The 22,558-nt window shown below is 31.9% G+C and overlaps 1 protein-coding gene across 2 annotated transcripts in view; it reads left to right on the top strand.

The window, feature by feature from the left end:
- Positions 1-22,558, top strand: part of LOC145242476 (rhotekin-like) — a 384,744-nt gene that overhangs the window by 335,865 nt on the left and 26,321 nt on the right. For both annotated transcript variants that reach the window (XM_080105534.1, XM_080105535.1), the window contains 2 exons: positions 17,875-18,068; positions 20,595-20,644. In XM_080105534.1, the coding sequence (XP_079961660.1) occupies positions 17,875-18,068; positions 20,595-20,644 (244 nt within the window). The remainder of the gene's footprint in view (positions 1-17,874; positions 18,069-20,594; positions 20,645-22,558) is intronic.

Below are 22,558 nucleotides of genomic sequence, written 5' to 3'. Positions count from 1 at the left end.
TTAAAGTTAACATATCAAACTTTGTTTCTGACTAGTGAATTTTCACTTGTCATTATTGGCAATATAACATACTTTTCCACCATTTATTTCAAAATTTACTTAATCTAGTCGAGACAATCTTTATTATAAAAAAAGATCATTAACTAATCTCAAAAATATAAAAATGAGCAAGGGCAATAACTTATATTTTTAAATGAAGAGTTGTCTTTATTGCAAATATTTTTTTTTCTATCCAGAAATAAAAAAGGGGTTAAATTTAAAATAACTTCACTGAATCCTGAAAAACATTGGATAAGTTCAGTTAGTTTAATATATAAAGAAAAATCACCCTGATTTTGAGTTTGTCATCAGTAAATTCTGTCCTACAATATTCATATTTCGTTCTGAATAACCAATTTTTTTATTTCTTTTCTGAGTTCTGTATTTTGTAATAAAAGATCTTTTTTAAAGAATATATATTCCGGCTTGAAGCATTGTTAAAACTGAGGCAATTTTTCATTAATCACTTTCTTATCAATTGCTTACATCTAAAAAGAGAAAAAAATCTAGTTTTTTTTTTCTATCTATGCCAGTTTTCAGATATTTGTTTTAAGTAAACATTAACCTATTTATTTTTTATAATTATATATCATACATAGGATAATTTGATTTCTAAAATGTATTTACTGTATTATTAATTAATATTATTAATCAAATGTTGCAACCAGCATGACTTATAATTTGTGAATATTTGCTTATTTTTATGAAGAGTTTAATTCATTTTAAATTTTATCCACAGACTTGATACATGTAGTAAAAATATATATAATTTTTACAAAATATATACAATTATTCTTTACAATTGTCAGAAACTTTACTGTTTCCTCAAATTACAAGGTTGCGAGGAAAAAAGATAATATTAGTCATTAGATTGACTATGTACTAGAAACTCTATTCTTCATCTTAGTCTTCAAGCTTTTACAATTCAAAGCATCTCTGGATTGATCAGCTGCCATTTTCTTTGGAACAACATTTCTCTTCTCTTCTAAAACTAAAATGGCTTACAGCTAAAAAGGGTATAAGTCCAACAGACGACTTTGATGAATCCAAATTTTAATTGTGGCAGGTGAAATTTTTTCTGTTGCTTACAAATTCCAAAACTACACCGCTATTCAGACACAACTTGAATATCGAAATGACCTAGACTTTATTGAAAAAGATGCAACTATTTTTGTGGAATTGATGCAGTGCTTAGATGACACAAGTCTATCTCTGATAATGCAAGAAGATGGTTGCAAAGCATTGAACATATGAAGAGAGCATTGTTTGTCGAAAGGAAAACCCAAAATTATCTCTTTCTATACAGAACTGACATCTCTAAAAAACGTATGGAAACCTAAACAATTACAGACTATAATATAAAAGCCAAAGCAATAGCAAATTCATTTGAACTATCCGGTAAAATAATAAGTGACAGCCTATTAATTTCCATGATTCATGAAAAATTGCCTAGTGACTTTAAGCCTTGATAATCAAGAAAGAAAAGCCCGTGATTTTTACTTACTTCAAAGTAGCATTAAAGAGTTATGAAGAAACTGAAAAGATGATAAAGAATCTACAAGTATCATGAAATACAAAAATGCCCACCAAAAATCAAATTATACCCCAAATAAAAAACGTAACATTTCAAAGATAATTTTTCTCCTAGGAAAAAGGCAAATTGTTGGTAACCCAACTACAAAATCTTTTGATGTAGATACAAAAATTTCAAAGGGGACCTCATCAAAAATGTGGAGAACTCCTCTAGTTAACATACATTTTTATTTCCATGTACATTTGACACTTCAACAAACAGTAGCAACTTTCTTGTGAATTGTGGAGCAAAAGTGCATGTAATCACGAAGTAGTCTGGTTTTATCAACTTTGATTTTAGCTTTAACTCCCCAGAGTCACGTTGTGGAGTTAGCTAACGGTAGCTGAGTAAATGATATAGCTTTGAAGAGAGGGATGCTAAAATTTCCCTCATAAATAATAAAGATGAACTTTGTTTCTGTATTTTGGAAAACACACTTTTATTAATACTTTCAGTGTTTAAACAAAATATATTTTTTCTATAAGCTGCCATTAAACAAGGTATAAATATAAACTCTAGCCCCAATAAGTCAAAATTGGTGTACCCAAATGAAACTATTTAATATTAAAGAAAATGGATAATTATATTATTTAAAGTGTTGTTACATCAAAAACCGCCTGTCATGATTTAGAAACTTGGCATAAAATTTTATTTTATTTTAGGAGACTGAAATATTCCAGATGGTTGATAGAATTAAAATAAAACTTTCTAAAAACTTTAAAAGCTGCGACATTTATACACAAGGAAAAATAGTGAAGTACCAAAACAAGATGCTAGATAAAAAGCCCACCAAAATCCTCTCGCTGTAACTTTAACAGTCTCATGGAACCGATGAGCAGAGAAAACTTCAGATATGCATTGAATTTTGTAGGCGATTATTCCGGTTTAATAATGGTCTATTTCTTAAAGGAACAAATCTGATGCCCTGCTAGCAACTAAAAAATACTTAACTGATATCACCGCTTATGAAGCAGTAAAATGTATTCACTCAAACAATGGAGCAGAATTTTCTAATAAAGATTTTGAACTTTTATTAATCAATCTGCACCTCATTCACTGCACCAAAATGGAACTGCTGAAATATTGTGGCAGACCCTCTTTGAAATAGTAAGATATCTACTTGTTGAATTTAAACTCCCCAAAAACTTATGGACGTATGCATTAATGGTGGCCATATATATACACAACCAATCTTTTAGTAACAGACTAGGCAAAACCCCATTTATCCTTAACTGTCAGTCTTGATAATTTTTGAAGTTTTGTTACTGTGTAACATATATCGGGCCTTGTAGCCGCTATTAAATATTTAAAACTACCTATGATTTCTCTATATATTTTATCATTAATTATTCCAGGTTTAGGGTGCATATTTTAATTATATCATTTTCAATTAGTGCAGTGTGTTTTTGTTTTTTAATTTTGCACTCTAAACTTTAGGATTTTTTCAATGTACGTCGATTGATTCATTTTAATGTTTTTCATAAGTAAATTGTATGCCCAGAAACCATGATATCTGAACAGAGTTGGACATTTAGAATTTTTTTATTTAATCTATTAACATCAATTAACATTGCATCACAATTAGATGTGACTAAAATGTCATCAACTTACAAGACTAAAATCAGTATTTTATTGCTTACATTTGAAGTGTACAAACTGAGATTCACCGGGTATGGTTTGAATTGTTGTCCAATTAAATAATTATCAAATATTTGATTCGAATATCTACCACTTTGCTTTAACCCATATAGTGATTTGTTAAGCTTCCACACCCAATTTTTATTTTTCATTTTGAATCTGTCTGGCGGGATAATATAAATTTCACAATCTATTAGGGCATTTAAATAAGCATTTTTTTATATCTATTTAATGAACGTTAAGATTATACTGCAAAGTGAGTTGCAATGAAATTCTGATTATGGTTAAGTTTGTCATCAGCAAGAAGATTTTAAAATATTCTATCTCATAAATTTGAGAAAATCCTTTGTCAACGAATCTTGCTGTAGTCTTTTTTATAAATTATATTTTTATCTTTTGGTGGTGGCACTACTATATAGGTATTATTTTCTGTTAAAGCGTCAATTTAATTTTTCATTGCTGTTTTCCATTGCTGATAATTTTCTGAAATCATTGCAACAATAAAAATGTTTGTATTTTCTATTGAATAGGAATAATCTAGTTGATAATTCTTAACTACTAAAATAATCCGGTCTTTCTCTATTTCTGCTTGGGTATTGTTCTGATTCCAAGCCAGTTCTTCATTATCTAAAAAGGACTAAAGAGCAATCTTTAATATTTCAGAAATCTACACATCTCCTAAAATTAGAAGGGTTTTTAGATTCAGATTGGGGAAATGATGAGCAAAAAAAAAAGAAAAGTATAACGATACTGTTTCAGACTACTAATTATTTCATGGAAATCTAAGAAGCCGCAAATTGTGGCACTTTTTACTTGTGAAGCTGAATTCGTGGCGCTCTCTTACTCTGCTCTAGAAGCCCTTTTTCTAAAGGCCATTACAAAGACTGCTTTTAAAACCGGAATTAACTAAAAATCCCATAGTAATTAATAGCAATAACTAAGCGAGCATAAAACCCAGTAATTCACCAACGATCAAAACATAGATATTAAATATCACTTCATAAAAAATGTTTTGTTCGTAAACTTGTTGGAGTTTGACTTAAAATAACTTTCTTTGCAGAAACTCAGTTGAATTCATACTAATTGGAAACAAAAATCAAAAAAACAAATAATTGTTTTTGGGTAAAGCATAAAACTGCATCCATTTTATTTTTTTCTCTTTTTTTCTTAGCATTTTTTACTCTTTAACCCTTATCCTCGAGTAGCCTCTGGGCCTTGATAAGTGGTGATTCCTTTGTAAAAAAATACTAAATATGTAACAAATGTTAAAGCTTTTAAACAAAATAATTTAATTTGTTGGAGAATACTTTTTTTCTTTTTTAGAAATATACTAGTAAGGTGACCCTACGATGCTTGGGATTTAATGATGATCAATAAATATTTCACACTCCAATATTTTTATTGTCATCGAAATCGATGAAATATCCCATTTTTCAAATTAATTGATTGATTGAGAACCCATCGCAATGCACCTGGGGGAAGCTTCACATACCTCTCACAGTGACTAAGTTCAAATATATTACAGGCTACATTGCACTGTAAAGAACCTACTGTTGATTTTATAAAATTATTTCTATATATAATGGCTTGCAGTAAAGTTTAAAATGCAAAAGTCAAGTATCAATTGATTCAATTGTGCTCTAAACAGAAATATTAATTTTGAATGTGTCCTTGTCATCAAAGAACCTACTGTTTATTTTATATGCTTGGCATTACTGGTTGTGCTGTGATAATGGCTTGGATTTAAGTTTGAAATGAAAAAGGTCAATATCATTGTGAAATTATGCTTTAAACAGAAACATTCATTTCAAGCATGCCCTTGTCATATCAAACATAATGTTGATTTGATATGTTGGGCCTTTCGGCTTGTGTGGTAATAAAACTTATCAAATGCACTTGTGATGCTAGGCTGTGTAAAATGTTAACTTTGGTTAAAATCGCCTGTTCCTTCTTTCATTATATTATTTTGATTATCGATTATCAATACTTATTGAAGATATTCTAACACAAACCCTATCTAAGAACACTGCTAGGCACATAAAGTATCTTTGTGAGAAATTTCATAAAAATTGATCCAGACTTTTCAAGCCCATATGGAATGAACTCACAGACACACAAAGTTCCTTTTATTTTATATATATATATATATATATATATATATATATATATATATATATATATATTTATATATTTATTTATTTATTTGTTGTTATTATTATTAAAATTGAAAATAGCTTCCTTTTCCTGCATATAATATTTTGATTTCAGAAACTCCCCCTCTGGACCAAATTACCGTAGGATTGCAGCAATAGATGCCACATAAAAACTTATTGTCTAGACTATTATCCACTACATTATGTAACTTTAAAACTTCATTATAGACAGGTTTAGGCCTTATAATAAAATCCTGCAATTCATCCTAGGAGAGAAATCATCACCATTGCCAATATCATTAGAGGAAGTAGTTCCTATTTTCCCCTATAATTCATAACTGCTCTAACCGCCCCCCTCCCTACTCTATACTGGACCATTTTTTGGTATTTAGGGACCTCTACAATGAATGGGTGTGATTTTGTTGCAAGTTGTTTAGCAATGTTTTTGTTGAGAGGGGAGGGTACAGAAGTAAGTTCATCGGAGCATGTATTTATTAATATTATTTTTTTGTTATATATATTTTATACACATTTTCATGATCACTCAGATGATACCTTATACAAGTCGAACACTTTGATAATACTAAATCAAAATTTCAATTAATTTTGGATATTTTCTATATTTTTAATCTAAAGAATTGAAAAAAAATTTAAAGTTCAATAAAAATATTGAATGTAGCTGTTCCAAAGTGTTCATTTCTTTTAACATTTAGGAATACTAGTCGGTGTATATATTTAGGTGTATATTACTTCAGAGAGATAAACGTCCCTGCCTTGCATAGTTTCAGGTCACTCTTGAGAAAGATGTAGCACCTGTTAGCCTCCTTCTGATATTTTAGTTATCATACGGGGAGGGGGTAGATGGGGTTTCTTAAATGTGACAAAGACATGAAGAAAAGGGGTGTCTGAACCCCCCCCCCACAAAAAAAAACAAGCACATAGAGGTAACCCGTGAACCCTTTACTGAAATCTTCTAATGATGGTGTCACAATGCAAAACACCTGCTTCCAATTTGACATGAGCCAACACGGAAGTAGTAAGGTTCATAAAACGGTCATGAGAATGCTTGTTAGTGTACAATCTGGTTTAAGCGAATCTGGAAATAGCGAAACATGATGATATACATATATATCTTTTTAAGCAATGGATTATCATAAAGTATGTAAGCATGAAGATATATATAAAAAAAAAAAAACTTTAAACATGCACAGTGGACAAGGCCTTTATATTTAATTTTTATAAACTTTTTTTAGGGACATGTGGGAGGGGCATTTAAATGGAGTTCAGTCAAACAATGCCTGGTCAGAGGGAGAAAATGCATATAATAAAATAAGTGTGGGTTCTCCTGCCTCTGTCCAAACAACTAATTCAAAGGAGTGACAATATTTCCTCATTCAGCCTTTTTCTTTTAAATGAAGTCAGCTCACAAACACAAGCTCCATTGTTGGATCAACCAGTTTAAGGTTTCTACCTGGCTCTTCCCATCCTCACTACATACACAAATGCAACCCAACTCTTATCAATTAATATAATGTATCTTTTCCTTTATATGTGAATAGCTGTTCTTTTTCTTTTAAAACACTTTTGAATTCTTTAGATGTGTCGATGCTCTGTCATGAAAGTTTTAAAATCAAAATTGTGGTCTCTCACAAGTTTGAAATAGTATTTGTTGGTCTGGAAATCAAATGGTCAGTATATTTGCCATGTTTAAGTTAAAAAATAAGTTTCATTGCTAAAAGTGTCAATTGGATGGACACAAGAAAATTTGTTCTTGATTTTTTGTTTAAATTAGTTTTATCTTAAAATGTAACTTAACCACAAATTAGTCCACATATTTCAATGGATCCGTAAACACACTCAGATATTAGACTCTATGACACACGTACATCAAAACAGTTTGTGTGTAATATTTCTGTAGGTCTAAAACTGCAAGTTATCAGGATAGGTAAAATTAATTTATCTAAAATTTTAGGAGTCTTAAGAAGAAATTGAAATTCATGATATTTTGCTTAACTGAGGTCTAATAACTATGGATCAATACAAATTTGAAAAAATGAATTTTTAAATATAAGGTTAAATGATGGCATTGATCGATTTTCATTTCTCAGGGAAGATTAAATTTTTATTTTATTTTCTGGTTAGTTTTATTAACCCTAAACAAGGCATATAGCCACTGAGACATAAAGGGCTACTGTGATAGTGGTAACCTAAGTGGGGAGTTGAGCAGCAGGATGTTTGTTCACATTACATTTATATTTTAGCATTTTGGTACTGTTGGAGAAATAGGAAGATGGGAGGAAATTCCAAAAGCAAATGGTCTGAGGAAAGAAGCTATTTTTTAGTATTTAGGGACCTCTACAGTGAATGGGTGTGATTTTGTTGCAAGTTGTTTGTAGGTGTTTCCTTTGAGAGGGGAGAGTACAGAAGTAAGTTCATCGGAACATGTATGTATTAATATTATTTTTTATGTATTTATTAATATTTTTTGTTATATATATTTTATACACATTTGCATGATCATGCTCAGACTCAGATGATACCTTATGCAAGTCGAACACTTTGATAATATTAAATCAAAACTTCAATTAATTTTGAATGTTTTCTATATTTTTAATCTAAAGAATTGGAAAAAAATTTAAAGTTCAATAAAAATATTGAATGTAGCTATTCCAAAATGTTCATTTCTTTTAACATTCGTTTGTAAATATGTTTGTACTAGCAGGCCGCTCGGCATTGCTCAGTCATAAAATATTCTTAAATATGATATTTTGATTAACGCAAATTTGGTATTTATTATATTATATTGGACCCAATATATAATAATGATTTAAAAAGTTAAAATAAAATGACCAAAAATTGAAACCAAAACGTTTAACTTATGATTTACTTTTTCCTTTGACGTTAATGCCTGAGCTATGAAGACATAGCAAGGCTAAAAATTACAACATAGACCAATAGCTATTACGTTACGCATGCATATTCGTAATGCCGTCGTTTGACCTTCACTTGGCAAATTCCATTTTTTTAATTTTCACACCTTTGCACCGATTTTCTCCAGTTAAAACCCAAATATAAAGTTTTATGTGGGTTTGAATACCCTATATATTAAGTTTCATGTCTGTAGACCAAAATCTGACAGGAGTTTGGTAGTCAAAAGTTTTTAAATAAATATATATATACATGCATAACTATATATAGAAAAAAGTTTGTGTTTACTATAACCATTTTACGTAAATATTACGCAAGTATAAATCATGTAAAATATTTGCATGAATATAATTGCATGTAATAGTTAACTAAAGATGATCATCCCATGAGAAAAACGAAAAAAACTAATAGGGAATTAATTAAAATAAATGCTTAAAAGAATATGTAAATAAGCTAGATCTTTTGCAGATGAATGCAATTCCACAACCCATATATAACAAAGTTGTATTTTCTTTTGAAATAAACAGAAAAAAAGTTATTTTTTTATATGAATATCAATACACAAAAAAAAAACAGATTTATATGAGTATAGATATATGTAGATAAATGTTGTGCAGTTTATACATACTTTTTTTTTTTACCACTCCTACCAGTTTTCTGTACGATTTGCCCTTCCTTTTTTCTTTCCTCCTTTTTTAAACATGTCTGGTCAACTATGCCCGAACACAAATTGTCGCCTTCCTGGTCAAACATTTCTTCTCGGATTGAGTTCCTGTTGGGATGATTCTAATCTTTATTGTGTTGACAGACTCGCCACAAATTCTTTCTGACTCATTTCTTTCTCTATTTCAAAAGCTTTCATGATTTCACTTCAAATCCTAATGATTCAAGAGAACTAGTGAGGAGGAGAAACAATTACGTGTTATCACTAATATAAAACACAGATAAAATTTGTTATTCTGAATTGTACTAGGATTATTACTACATTGTAATGACGACTGTTTCATATGATGATCTTTACAAATCTGAAAAGGTAAGAAAATCACTTAAAGTTTTAGTTTTTTTTTTCTTTCTGATTTAGAACATTGCAGCATATCAGTAGCAGGTTATTTAACTCTGGCTCCAGTCATTGCAACCATTCAAGTTTTTCTGTTTAAAGATTTTCATGTTTCACTTTTATTCATGGTGTGGGCTTTTAGTTATTCATGATTTTCACACACACACACACACACACACACACACGCACGCACACACACACACACACACACACACACACACACACACACACACACACACACACACAGATAGATAGATAGATAGATAGATAGATAGATGCATTTTGATATCACACCCAAGGAAAGATTTTATATCCATAGATTAGACTCGTATGATAACTCCAGGTCAGTGTAGACCTAGGTAAAGTCATCTAGTTTGTGAGACAGATAATTAATGTCTTAAATTCTCAATTTCTTTTTGTAAGTTCTATCACTACCCTTCTCTCTCTCTCTCTCTCTCTCTCTCTCTCTCTCTCTCTCTCTCTCTCATCATATTTTAGGATAAGTGTTTTATAACCAAATTGCATCTAGATTTGCTTTTACTGTGACAATAGAGAATCTACCCTTTATCGCATGATCGGAAATTATCAGAAAACCTTCAACACATGAATTTATTCTTTAGTGAATCATTAATTGTGGTCAGAAGTGTTTTTCTTTCTCTTAGACTAGTTACTTTTTAAAGGCTTGAAAGTCTAATGTACCCATAAGTAGACAGAAAGGTGCTATGGATTTATATTTTTCCTAAGCGTATTAAAGTTACTCACGGCTTGTATTTCCTCATCCCACGGTTCTTTGCTCATGGTGGGCTGCAAGTTGTCAAACAATTTTTGTTGTTTTAGTCGACTAATCTACATAAACAAGAAATATAAAAGTGTTTACACAATTGTGACGTAACAGTGAATCAGTTTATGAACTTCCAAACTGGTTAAAGTATTTTCAGGAAGAAATCAAATCGAATTACATTTTATTGTTCTTAACATGCAGCAACAATTCACCAAAAGAACTGACAAACCAGAATCAAATATTGATTCTGTAGGAAGAAAGCTATTGATGACAAAAATAAAGGAAAAGACCAGCTTTACTTTATATAAGACAAAAATGAATTGAAAATAGATTTCATGTGAGCGTTAGGGTTAGGTAAACTTTCATTGTAAATTCATATAAACATTAGAAATTCTTTAACAAGAAAATAATTAAATACTACAAGTTACTTTAGTATGCTAAAAAATAAGCAAAATAATTTTTGGGGGAAATATTGACCAATTTTGTGATTATTATATGAAGAATGAATTGCATGGCCTTTATTGTTGATGAAATTGTTAAAAGAATCTGGTGGTTGCTGATGTGCTAAAGAAGGGAAAAGTAGAAGAAAAAAAACATTGTTTTTTAATTATCAGAATCATACATGGATGGAGGCATAAATAAACGCCCCTTCGTCTTTGGCAAGTGTAAAATCCATTCTCATATTACACCATATCTTTTTTTTTTTTTTTTTTTTTTTCCGTCATTGACCGAGCTAATTTTTAAAAAAATGTCTTATATTTTTCCCCACATTAAACACTGACCTTGTGTCTAACTCATGGGGATGAAAGTAAATAGGATAGCTGGTAGGGTTAGTAATTGTTTCTTTGAAATAATTTGTTTTTTAAAGATTGCTTTGCTTATAAGTATTTCATTTCAATTTTAATGAAAATGCATTTATAATTTTTTTAAATCTTAAAAATGTGTTTTTAATTATTTTTATTTTAGAAAATTTCTTTAAAAAAACTATAAAATGCATTAAATAACTGTAAATATTTTAATAAAATATATTCAGGAAGTTGACTGATATTTGATATTAAGGAATGCAGCATTTAATATTCATTATATGCTATTATCGAGCGCCTCCCCTCTCCCTCCTTGTGTTGTGGGTTCAAATTTTAACCGAGTATCATAGTAAATTTTCCATTATATAAAGGAAAGTGTGTGTGTGAGAGAGAGAGAGAGAGAAACTAAAAGTCAGAAATCACACGAGATACACTTACAAAACTAACATCATCGAATTCTTACCAACACCTGGTTATAATAAAATAAAATGGTGTCATATTCATTTCTTTAGTGTCACTAATTTGGTTGATTAACACTGAGAGGTAAAAAGATTACTCTTTTTATTTGTATTAATAGTTGTTTCAAAAATAACACTGGAAATAGATTAACATTCAGTAAGAATTTTTTCTTTCTATTGTATTGAACCAGTTTTTAAAGAGGTGGAAGGACAATGAAGATGCTATACACGTTTTTTTTTTTTTTTTAAACTCTTCTACTTTATTTTCCATGCCCCCAGTCAACGCCAGCTACCCTTGCTAGTGTTTTATAAATCAGTATATCTGTTTTTGAATTCTCATTTTAAAAAAAATGAACGATTTATTTTTCTTTTGGTTGAAAATGGCCAAGTTAAAAAGTTCACTGAGTCAAGTTAGATATTTTGAAAACATTCAACTTTGTTGTGTCTTTATGAAAAGAATCTGTTTTCGACAGGTATCGTTTTGTAGTTTCAACTCGTCTGCTTAGAAACTATTCAAACATTCTTTTTGAATAATATTTTGTTACGTTTGAACTTTTCTTTCCTGCCTCTTATTTATTGTGCCATCATAGACTTTCCCATTCATCAATATTACTGTAATATACTATGGTATGCTGACACTTTGCTTTGAGCAAAATGAATAAATTTTGATTATTTTTAATTATTCTTTTTAAAAAAAAATAACCTTTTTAGAGTTTACTTTAATTTTATTTTTTGTTCGTTTCGAAAACATAAACAAAAGAGTTATCCATTGAATAAAAATAACTAGAAATTCAGAGGTGTTGATCGTCAGTAATTTGGATTCTCACCTGTAAAACTTGTCTTTCAGCTGAGTTTCTGAACAAAGTGACATTTCTTTTAGGAACTTGTAATACTCACCTCATCATTATTCCTCTTCCTATATTCATCTAAAAAATTATCGAATCTCTCTTTCCCTCATTTCTTTCCCTGTCTCTCTTTTTCTCTCCTGCCTTAATTTCATTCCCTCTCCTTCATTTCTTTCCCTTTCTCCTCCATTTCTTTCCCTCTCTCTCTCTCTCCTTCATTTCTTTCCCTCTCTCTCCTTCATTTCTTTCCCTCTCTCTCTCTCTCCTTCATTTCTTTCCCTCTCTCTCTCTCTCTCCTTCATTTCTTTCCCTCTCTCTCTCTCCTTCATTTCTTTCCCTCTCTCTCTCCTTCATTTCTTTCCCTCTCTCTCTCCTTCATTTCTTTCCCTCTCTCTCTCCTTCATTTCTTTCCCTCTCTCTCTCCTTCATTTCTTTCCCTCTCTCTCTCCTTCATTTCTTTCCCTCTCTCTCTCTCCTTCATTTCTTTCCCCCTCTCTCTCCTTCATTTCTTTCCCTCTCTCTCTCTCTCCTTCATTTCTTTCCCTCTCTCTCTCTCTCCTTCATTTCTTTCCCTCTCTCTCTCTCCTTCATTTCTTTCCCTCTCTCTCTCTCTCTCTCCTTCATTTCTTTCCCTCTCTCTCTCTCTCTCTCCTTCATTTCTTTCCCTCTCTCTCTCTCTCTCCTTCATTTCTTTCCCTCTCTCTCTCTCTCCTTCATTTCATTCCCTCTCTCTCTCTCCTTCATTTCTTTCCCTCTCTCTCTCTCTCTCCTTCATTTCTTCCCCTCTCTCCTTCATTTCTTTCCCCTCTCTCTCTCCTTCATTTCTTTCCCTCTCTCTCTCTCCTTCATTTCTTTCCCTCTCTCTCTCTCCTTCATTTCTTTCCCTCTCTCTCTCCTTCATTTCTTTCCCTCTCTCTCTCCTTCATTTCTTTCCCTCTCTCTCTCCTTCATTTCTTTCCCTCTCTCTCTCCTTCATTTCTTTCCCTCTCTCTCTCCTTCATTTCTTTCCCTCTCTCTCTCCTTCATTTCTTTCCCTCTCTCTCTCTCCTTCATTTCTTTCCCTCTCTCTCTCTCCTTCATTTCTTTCCCTCTCTCTCTCCTTCATTTCTTTCCCTCTCTCTCTCCTTCATTTCTTTCCCTCTCTCTCTCTCCTTCATTTCTTTCCCTCTCTCTCTCTCCTTCATTTCTTTCCCTCTCTCTCTCCTTCATTTCTTTCCCTCTCTCTCTCCCTCATTTCTTTCCCTCTCTCTCTCCCTCATTTCTTTCCCTCTCTCTCTCCCTCATTTCTTTCCCTCTCTCTCTCCTTCATTTCTTTCCCTCTCTCTCTCCCTCATTTCTTTCCTTCTCTCTCTCCCTCATTTCTTTCCTTCTCTCTCTCCCTCATTTCTTTCCTTCTCTCTCTCCCTCATTTCTTTCCTTCTCTCTCTCCCTCATTTCTTTCCTTTCTCTCTCCCTCATTTCTTTCCTTCTCTCTCTCCCTCATTTCTTTCCTTCTCTCTCTCCCTCATTTCTTTCCTTCTCTCTCTCCCTCATTTCTTTCCTTCTCTCTCTCCCTCATTTCTTTCCTTCTCTCTCTCTCCCTCATTTCTTTCCTTCTCTCTCTCTCCCTCATTTCTTTCCTTCTCTCTCTCTCCCTCATTTCTTTCCTTCTCTCTCTCTCCCTCATTTCTTTCCTTCTCTCTCTCTCCCTCATTTCTTTCCTTCTCTCTCTCTCCCTCATTTCTTTCCTTCTCTCTCTCTCCCTCATTTCTTTCCTTCTCTCTCTCTCCCTCATTTCTTTCCTTCTCTCTCTCTCCCTCATTTCTTTCCTTCTCTCTCTCTCCCTCATTTCTTTCCTTCTCTCTCTCTCCCTCATTTCTTTCCTTCTCTCTCTCTCCCTCATTTCTTTCCTTCTCTCTCTCTCCCTCATTTCTTTCCTTCTCTCTCTCTCCCTCATTTCTTTCCTTCTCTCTCTCTCCCTCATTTCTTTCCTTCTCTCTCTCTCCCTCATTTCTTTCCTTCTCTCTCTCTCCCTCATTTCTTTCCTTCTCTCTCTCTCCCTCATTTCTTTCCTTCTCTCTCTCTCCCTCATTTCTTTCCTTCTCTCTCTCTCCCTCATTTCTTTCCTTCTCTCTCTCTCCCTCATTTCTTTCCTTCTCTCTCTCTCCCTCATTTCTTTCCTTCTCTCTCTCTCCCTCATTTCTTTCCTTCTCTCTCTCTCCCTCATTTCTTTCCTTCTCTCTCTCTCCCTCATTTCTTTCCTTCTCTCTCTCTCCCTCATTTCTTTCCTTCTCTCTCTCTCCCTCATTTCTTTCCTTCTCTCTCTCTCCCTCATTTCTTTCCTTCTCTCTCTCTCCCTCATTTCTTTCCTTCTCTCTCTCTCCCTCATTTCTTTCCTTCTCTCTCTCTCCCTCATTTCTTTCCTTCTCTCTCTCTCCCTCATTTCTTTCCTTCTCTCTCTCTCCCTCATTTCTTTCCTTCTCTCTCCCTCATTTCTTTCCTTCTCTCTCCCTCATTTCTTTCCTTCTCTCTCCCTCATTTCTTTCATTCTCTCTCTCTCTCCCTCATTTCTTTCCTTCTCTCTCTCTCTCCCTCATTTCTTTCCTTCTCTCTCTCTCCCTCATTTCCTTCCTTCTCTCTCTCTCCCTCATTTCCTTCCTTCTCTCTCTCTCCCTCATTTCTTTCTTTCTCTCTCTCTCTCCCTCATTTATTTACTTCTCTCTCTCTCTCCCTCATTTATTTACTTCTCTCTCTCTCTCCCTCTCTTCCTCATTTCTTTCCCTTTCTTTTCCGTTTCTCCTACTCTCCCTCTTCTTTCTTCTTTACTCACTTTCTGTCGCTCTCCTTTCTCTTTTCCTCTCACTTATATATTTATTCTTCTTTCATTATTGTAAGATTCGGTTATTTTCTATTCAACATAGAATAAAAGTGAAACGAATTCTATGCCAAAAACAGGTTTATTTATTTTGGCCTTTGCCCAGGATGAAAACATCAAAGGAAACTGCCATTTACTTGAGGTTGTATTAATAGGACTAATACAACCTCAAGTAAATACTGTTTATACAACCGATACATACTATATCTTTAACCTCATAAAGAAAAGACAGGAAAATGACAATAAATATTTAAGTATCAATATTATATTCTCCTCTGTAAATGCACTCATCCACTGACCCGTGGATTTTCTTATTTTATTTTTTTGCTGGTGATGGGGCATCCTCCCGGATATCAGATATTCATCTCCTATTTCAGTCATTTTAAGTAAAAAAAATTTTTTTTTAATTCCAATAATCTTTTCAGGGGCAATTGCATCTGTGATTAATAGGTACCTCCAACGTGTGCCACAGATTTAACCTCCCCATATGTAACTTTAATTTAATATTATTATCCTAACATTTTTACCGTTTAAAAGAAGCTTCAAATAAACTCCTAATTTTTCCAAAAAAATTCTTACAGCATACGAAAATAATGAAAATGTGAGACTAAAATCATGTTTACATTATGAACGTTTTAAAACAACGTTCATATGTAGTGATGATTTTGAAGCCTTAAACATACCCATGTTTAAAAAGTCTAGCAAAAATTAACTAATGGTCAGATTTTCCTGAAATTTTTGGTACTTATTAATTTTTAAATTAACTTACATATTAAAAGTAGGTTTCATTAAATATATCAGGGGAAAATTTTTGTTTAGGTGTTCTACACCCCCCTCCTCCTCCCTATATTTCATGTTATGAAAACTAAACAAAATAAATTTAGGCCCATAAAAATTGCAACATTTTTGAAAGCTGAAGAGTTTAAATAATTAAAAAATAGTTATATAAAAACACCCATTATTTCACTTACTTTAAAGTTGTAAATAAAATTGGACATAAAATCAATATTATGTTTAAAAAGAAAAAAATCAACGCTTTTTCTTGGGAATATTTTTCTCGATAATATACGTATTTGAATTACAACAAAAAATAGAATTTTAAAAAATAATTAATTTTTTAAAAGATTTAAATGATATTAAATTCTAATATTCCGTAATATGAAGTCTAAACATATAATTTTTTATAACAAGTTTCCAATATTAAAAAAAAATATATTCATATAATAGAATATGACTCTTGGCAATGTTAAAATTGGAAATCCAACATCGGCCCCCCAAAAAATTGTTTTGATTTGATAGATTTAATTGTAAGGGTGTCAACTTTATTTTTGCACCTTTTTCAAATAAATGTTTGGAGGCCAGTAATTAACTATACCATTACTTACAAAGTTTTTGTCAACAGAGAAGACGTTAAAATTAATTTAATACAGTTAACTCTTGTTAAAAAGAAATCTATTTGTTTTACAAAAAGATAAGTCTTATATTATTTTTTAACCATTTTTTTTTTTTATTATAAATATTTATTTATTCATAAATTTCTGCATAAAAAACGTATAAAAAGTTTATCAAGTAATGTGTAAATTTTTATTGTTGCGGGTTTTTTTTTTCCTGCAGATATAATCACGAACTAGTTTTTTTTTTTTTTTGTAATATATAAGGAATTACGTTTCTTTGGGGGAACTTATGCACTTATGTGACCGTGTTAAAATAACAAAATTAGTATTTAAAAAGTCATTCTTAACATGGGGAGGGAATTTTGTAACTATTTTGTACTTTCATCTAACAATTTGATTAAAAAATATTGTAAAACTCGAATTTAACATAAAAATATGATTTTAAAAATACCACGGTAACACAAGTACATTAGATTTATTTAATACAAAATAAGAATAATACTGTTCAAATGTTAATATATTTTATTTAATATACAAATATTTATAGTAAACAATATAAAAAGAAAACTATTACCGGTTTCATTGTGTTACATATAGTAGAGCAGTGTATATTTTTTTAATATAAGTAAATGACTAGAATAATTGATAACCTTTTTATTTTTATTTTTTTTTTTTGTTCGTTTGAAATACAATTTCAATGCAATTGTTAAAAAAGAAAAAAAACTATTTAAAAAATAAGTTTCATTTTGCAGATGATAGAATACATTTATTTATTGTATAGGGAAAAATATAAGCCAAGTGGATTAATGAATACATATATTTTAAATTATTAATTTTTCTTAATCAATATAATATAAATGTAAATATGAAAATCCGATAGCAAAAAAAAAAAAAACTATTATAGTGCCGATGAACATCCGTAGAATTGACACAGAAAATAATATACACAAAATGATGACGTTGACGATATTGTGAAAAACGTTGGCGTTTCTACACATATTTTTGGAGGTGCCTAGTGATTAAATAGTATTGACTTATTTTGTTTTGTCAATTTTATTTATTCTATTTTTAAATTGACTTCAACTAAATGAGATATTTATAATGATTAAATTGACTTCAACTAAATGAGATATTTATAATGATTAAATACGGGGCCTAAGTAGAGTTGGGGCCCGTTTTTTTTTTAGTCACCCTGTATGAGGACACCTCTAGAAAAAATTCAGCTGAAGGCCTTCATTAAAATTTGATTTTCTTTATTTTCAGTTGAATCTTAATTTATTGATATTTTTTAATAAAATTCTGGATTGATTTTTCTTTCTTTTTTTTTTTTTTTTCATTCTCTTTCGAACAGGACACAGATTTGCAACAGAAGATTGACCATGAGATTAAGATGCGTGAGGGTACCACAAAATTGTTGGCCGCTGCCAAGAACCCGTCCCAAAAACTGGAGGCAGCCAAAAACCTCATCACCACTAACTCTCGCATTATTAGCTACATGAGAGAACTACAAAGACGTACAACTGCTGAGGTGATGGGTAAAAATATGTACGTATTGCTTCCTTTTTGCTCAAGATAAATATAACTTTTATAAGTGAGGGTGAGGAATGGGGGAATGTCGGTATGAAAAGGGAGATAAATAGGTGGAGGTTTTGTTTACATTATAAGATTGCTGCAAATTATTTGGGACTGTTTTCATTGTGGAAGTTGAACATACAAAAAGGATGTTACTCTCTAAGGGCTGCATAATACAAAGAATCTTCACATTTTTATATTATGTGTTACAACCAGTTAGTATCTTAATAAAATTATGAAACAACTTCATGTGTGTCTATATTTCTCGTCTTTGTGTGACTTACACATTATTTACTATTAATTGAATATTGAAATAAAAAAAATGAAATAACATAAAATAAAGTGTTTTAAATCATGTTAAAAACAATAATAATTACAAAGTTAAATCTACCAAAATGCATTTCAGTTCCTTTGTAAACAATTCAGCTAATTTAATCTTTTTGTTAACAGATAAAAGAGAATGAATTATTTTGTATCTGTTCTTTGAAATTTGAAAAGAATTTGGAAGCATTTAAAATTGTTGAATAAACTGGCTTTAAAATTCTTAGCAAATCTTCACATATTAAATAATTGCAATGGAATCCAAAACTTTTATAAATAGAAATTAAAGTAATATTTAACTAAAAAAAAGGATTTATAGTTTTATAACAACTTGGTTCAATTAATAATTTAATGACCAAACGGTTGAATAATAATTAAATTTAAATTTCAAAATCCTATTAAAAATTGTTAAAAAAGAATTAGCAGCATAGTTAAAATAATAAGTTAACAAAAAATCCCAGGGCAGCACCAGTGACATACAAATACTTATGTCATTATTCACCTCAAATAAAGTTTATTGCCACTAAAGCATTAGAAGCTACTATAATGGGAGGCAGTCTTAGCAGAGACCTGGGCAGCAAAATGTTAGGTCATATTACATTTAAATTTCTTCATATTGAAAAATCAAGGCGCAGGGAGAGAATTACAAAGGCAAATGGTTTGAGAAAAGAATCTATTACAGTAAAAAAAACTTCTACCATCTAGAGATCTCTACAGTAAATGGGTGGGATTTTGCTGCTTATTGGGTGATGAAGAGTATTTATATTGAGGTGGTACAAGTGCAATGAATTTGTTGGATGGAGCACATTTCATGGAAGTACTTGTAGAATAAACACAATAATCCAACTTTGCAGTGATGTGACAGGTTCTGGAGCATGGCAGACAGCACAGAATGTATCAAGTCGTTATTTCTTTTTTGTACTCTGCCCAGGAGAAAGAGGTTAGTGTTTAGTGCACTAGCCCAGTTAAGCCAGTAAGCAATACTCCATGGGCGAATGTTGGTTTTATAGAGATGTAGGATCAGATGTAAGATATTTTCTAGCTTGATAGGGCCTACTTTCTTTACAGCAGACTTGGTAACATCTCTATTATACTTATTTGAGCTCATGTTGCTTGAGAATGTTAGACTAAGAAGTATTGGAATCTCTAGAAGAGTACTATCAGCCATGACAGTTGGTGTTTGGAAAGGTTTTGTGTAGTTGTGTAGAAGAGGGAGCTTCATCTTGGTATCTTTAATTGCGACCATCCATTATGCTTGACTATCACTAAATTGATTAATAATTCAAGGATTTTACTGAAAAGTGGAAGGAGACTTGTAGGATAATAATTCTCTAGTGATGATGAGAGCCTTGAAGATGAAGGTAAAAGACATTCATGCCATAAATGTCTAACATACTTGATTTCACATAGCCATTTACAAAAGAAGTTTTTTGTTTCTCCAACATCAGATCAGACATTAAAAAACAAATACTTTGATTCAAGAAATGAGTAAGCAGCAGTTTTTGTGTTAAACTTTTTAAAAATTAACTTTGTGAATGGATTTAATTCAACACTCCATAATTACTTCTATCAACAGAATAAAATGTAAAGCTTAAAATTGCAAAAATGATTACAAATTTCTGAAGAAGTTTAGGTGTTTTATTTCATAGTATATCAACCCATTTCAAGTATTGCTGAATCCTTTAATTTTAGACAAAAAAGTTTTTATGCTTCAAGTTTTTTATATATTCAAATATATATTCATAATATTTGATTTTGTTGCTTTGTAGACGAAAATTGTTGTTCTTGTGTTTTACTTTGCAGAACATGATTGGGTTATGCAAGAGAAAGGAAAAAAAAACACAATAACATTAATGTTTGGTGCATTTCACGTTAGAAAGTCAGTATCTTCAAACAGCTTGACTGATAGCACCAGGTCCTGACGAAGACCAGGATCGAATTGAAATATTATTCATATAATAACAAAGAGAAAAAACAGTTTTAATGTTTTAATAAATCCCTTTGTGATTATTTCTCTTCCTTTTGAACTTATTAATATTCATTATCCATTTTTGTAATCTACTGCATACAAAAAAATGAGTATGCCAATGAATAAGAAATGTATTCTGAATGTTATAGAAAATGAAAACACTGCTTTTTTTTTTCTTTTTTTTTTTTTTCTTTTTTCACTTTATGCAGGTCAGTGGAAGGCAACCTTACACCATGTAAAGCTCAAGTCAGCGTCTCAGGTGAGCATTTACACTTGCCCCCCCCCCCCTCCTATTTTTGAGTCACACTTCTGAAGTAAAGAAGAGATATAAAATGTATAGCTCTTCATTTTTCTTATAATTTGTGGATTGTTTTTTCTTTTTATAAAATAAAACTTGTTATTTTTGCTTTCTGTAGGGAAAAGGATTCCCAACATTTCTTTCTTGAATAATTATCCTTTTATTTGTGAAAATGACAAAATATTGATCAAAGAATTCATTTTGAATAAATGTATATTTGAATAGAATATCATTTTTTTATTGCAAAAGTAGTAAGTTTTAACAAATATATAACAAATTTTAGATTAATGATTAATGTTAAAATATATGCACACGCACACACACACACTGAAAATATGCATTTCAGGTGAAATGGTATAAAGTTCTCTCTGGACTTATAGTATGAATATATAAACAGCAGCAATTGCATTTGCACACTAATTTTAGTTACAGTTGAAAGCTAAGAAGATACTTCTAGAGAAATATGGCATAATCACATTCTAACGATCACTGTTTTTTTTTGTTTTTTTTTTACATGGGGGTCACCACTTATCAAGGCCCAGAGGCCACTCAGGGATAAGGGTTATTGCATATACAGTAATCAATGAGATAGTATTGTAGTAATCATTAGTATTGGAGATTTGATAGTGTCTTACTTAAGGAGGCGGTTTGTCAGGAATTTGTTTATGTTGGATTTGAAGACATCCACGTTGTAGTCAGGTGGGAAACAGGCAAACGGAAGAGAGTTCCACAGTCGTGCACTTCTGAGAAAGAAGCGCTGCTCATGGAATCTACGTTTGGATTTAGGTACAGATAAAGAGTGGGGAAAATTATTGACAGTAGTTTCAGCCAGACGGGTGTTTCTTGTGAAAGATTGGTGAGGGGGGACGAGAGATTGGAGCTCAGACAAGCACTTGCCATGGAAATAACGATAAAACAAAGACAGGCTCGCAACGTCTCTTCTGTAGGAGAGAGGCTGCAGAGAAGAGAAAAGGGCATCCCCCACTAAACCACGAAGTCTATTTTGTACTCTGTCAAGGCAGGATAGGCTGTTTTTAGCAGCTCCTGCCCAGATGTGGCAGCAGTACTCCATCCTTGGATGTACTTGGGTTTTATACAGATAGAAAATTGCATCAGTAGTGAGATATCTTCTGGAGTGGTAGAAGGATCCCACCATTTTCCCAGCGTCCTTGGCAACAGACCTGATGTACGTGTTCCATTTGAGATCAGGAGTAAAGGTCAAACCCAGAAGCTTGTCAAAACATGGAGTCTCCCCAAGACGAGAGCCATCCATTTCAATTGATGCCAGATGGGGATCAGAGTATTGATGATGTAAAGATAGAAGCTTGGTTTTAGATGCATTAAAAGTAACCAGCCACCTCTTCCCCCACTGTACCACACGCTCAAGATCAGAGGAGAGAGAGTTAGAGAGAACTTTGTCATTTACGGCCTTTGATGTGTTGCCGTAGCTGGTCGTGTCATCAGCATAGATGTAAACAAATGATTTAAGTATGTTTTTTGGGAGATCATTGATGTAGATCAGGAAGAGAGTTGGGCCCAGGATGGACCCCTCAGGGACTCCAGCATTAATACTGTGGGCCTCTGATTTCTGCCCATCAACCACTACTCTTATGAACCTATCAGAGAGAAATGATTTAATGATAGAGAAAACATTTCCAGTGATACCGTAGCTGGCAATCTTGTGAACTGCACGCCTGTGGAACTCTGTTCCGTCTGCCTGCTTCCCTCCGGACTACAACTTGGTTGTCTTCAAGTCCAATGTTAACAAATTCCTAATGAACCGCCCCCTTAAGTAAACATTTCAGCAAATCTCCTCACTAACGTAATGTACTTGCAATAACCCTTATCCCTGAGTGGCTTCCAGGCCTTGATAAG

This window comes from Euprymna scolopes, chromosome 21 (genome assembly GCF_053919585.1).
Source record: "Euprymna scolopes isolate OS-2025 chromosome 21, ASM5391958v1, whole genome shotgun sequence".
NCBI lineage: Eukaryota > Metazoa > Mollusca > Cephalopoda > Sepiida > Sepiolidae > Euprymna > Euprymna scolopes.
This window is presented reverse-complemented; position numbering and strand designations above follow the sequence as displayed.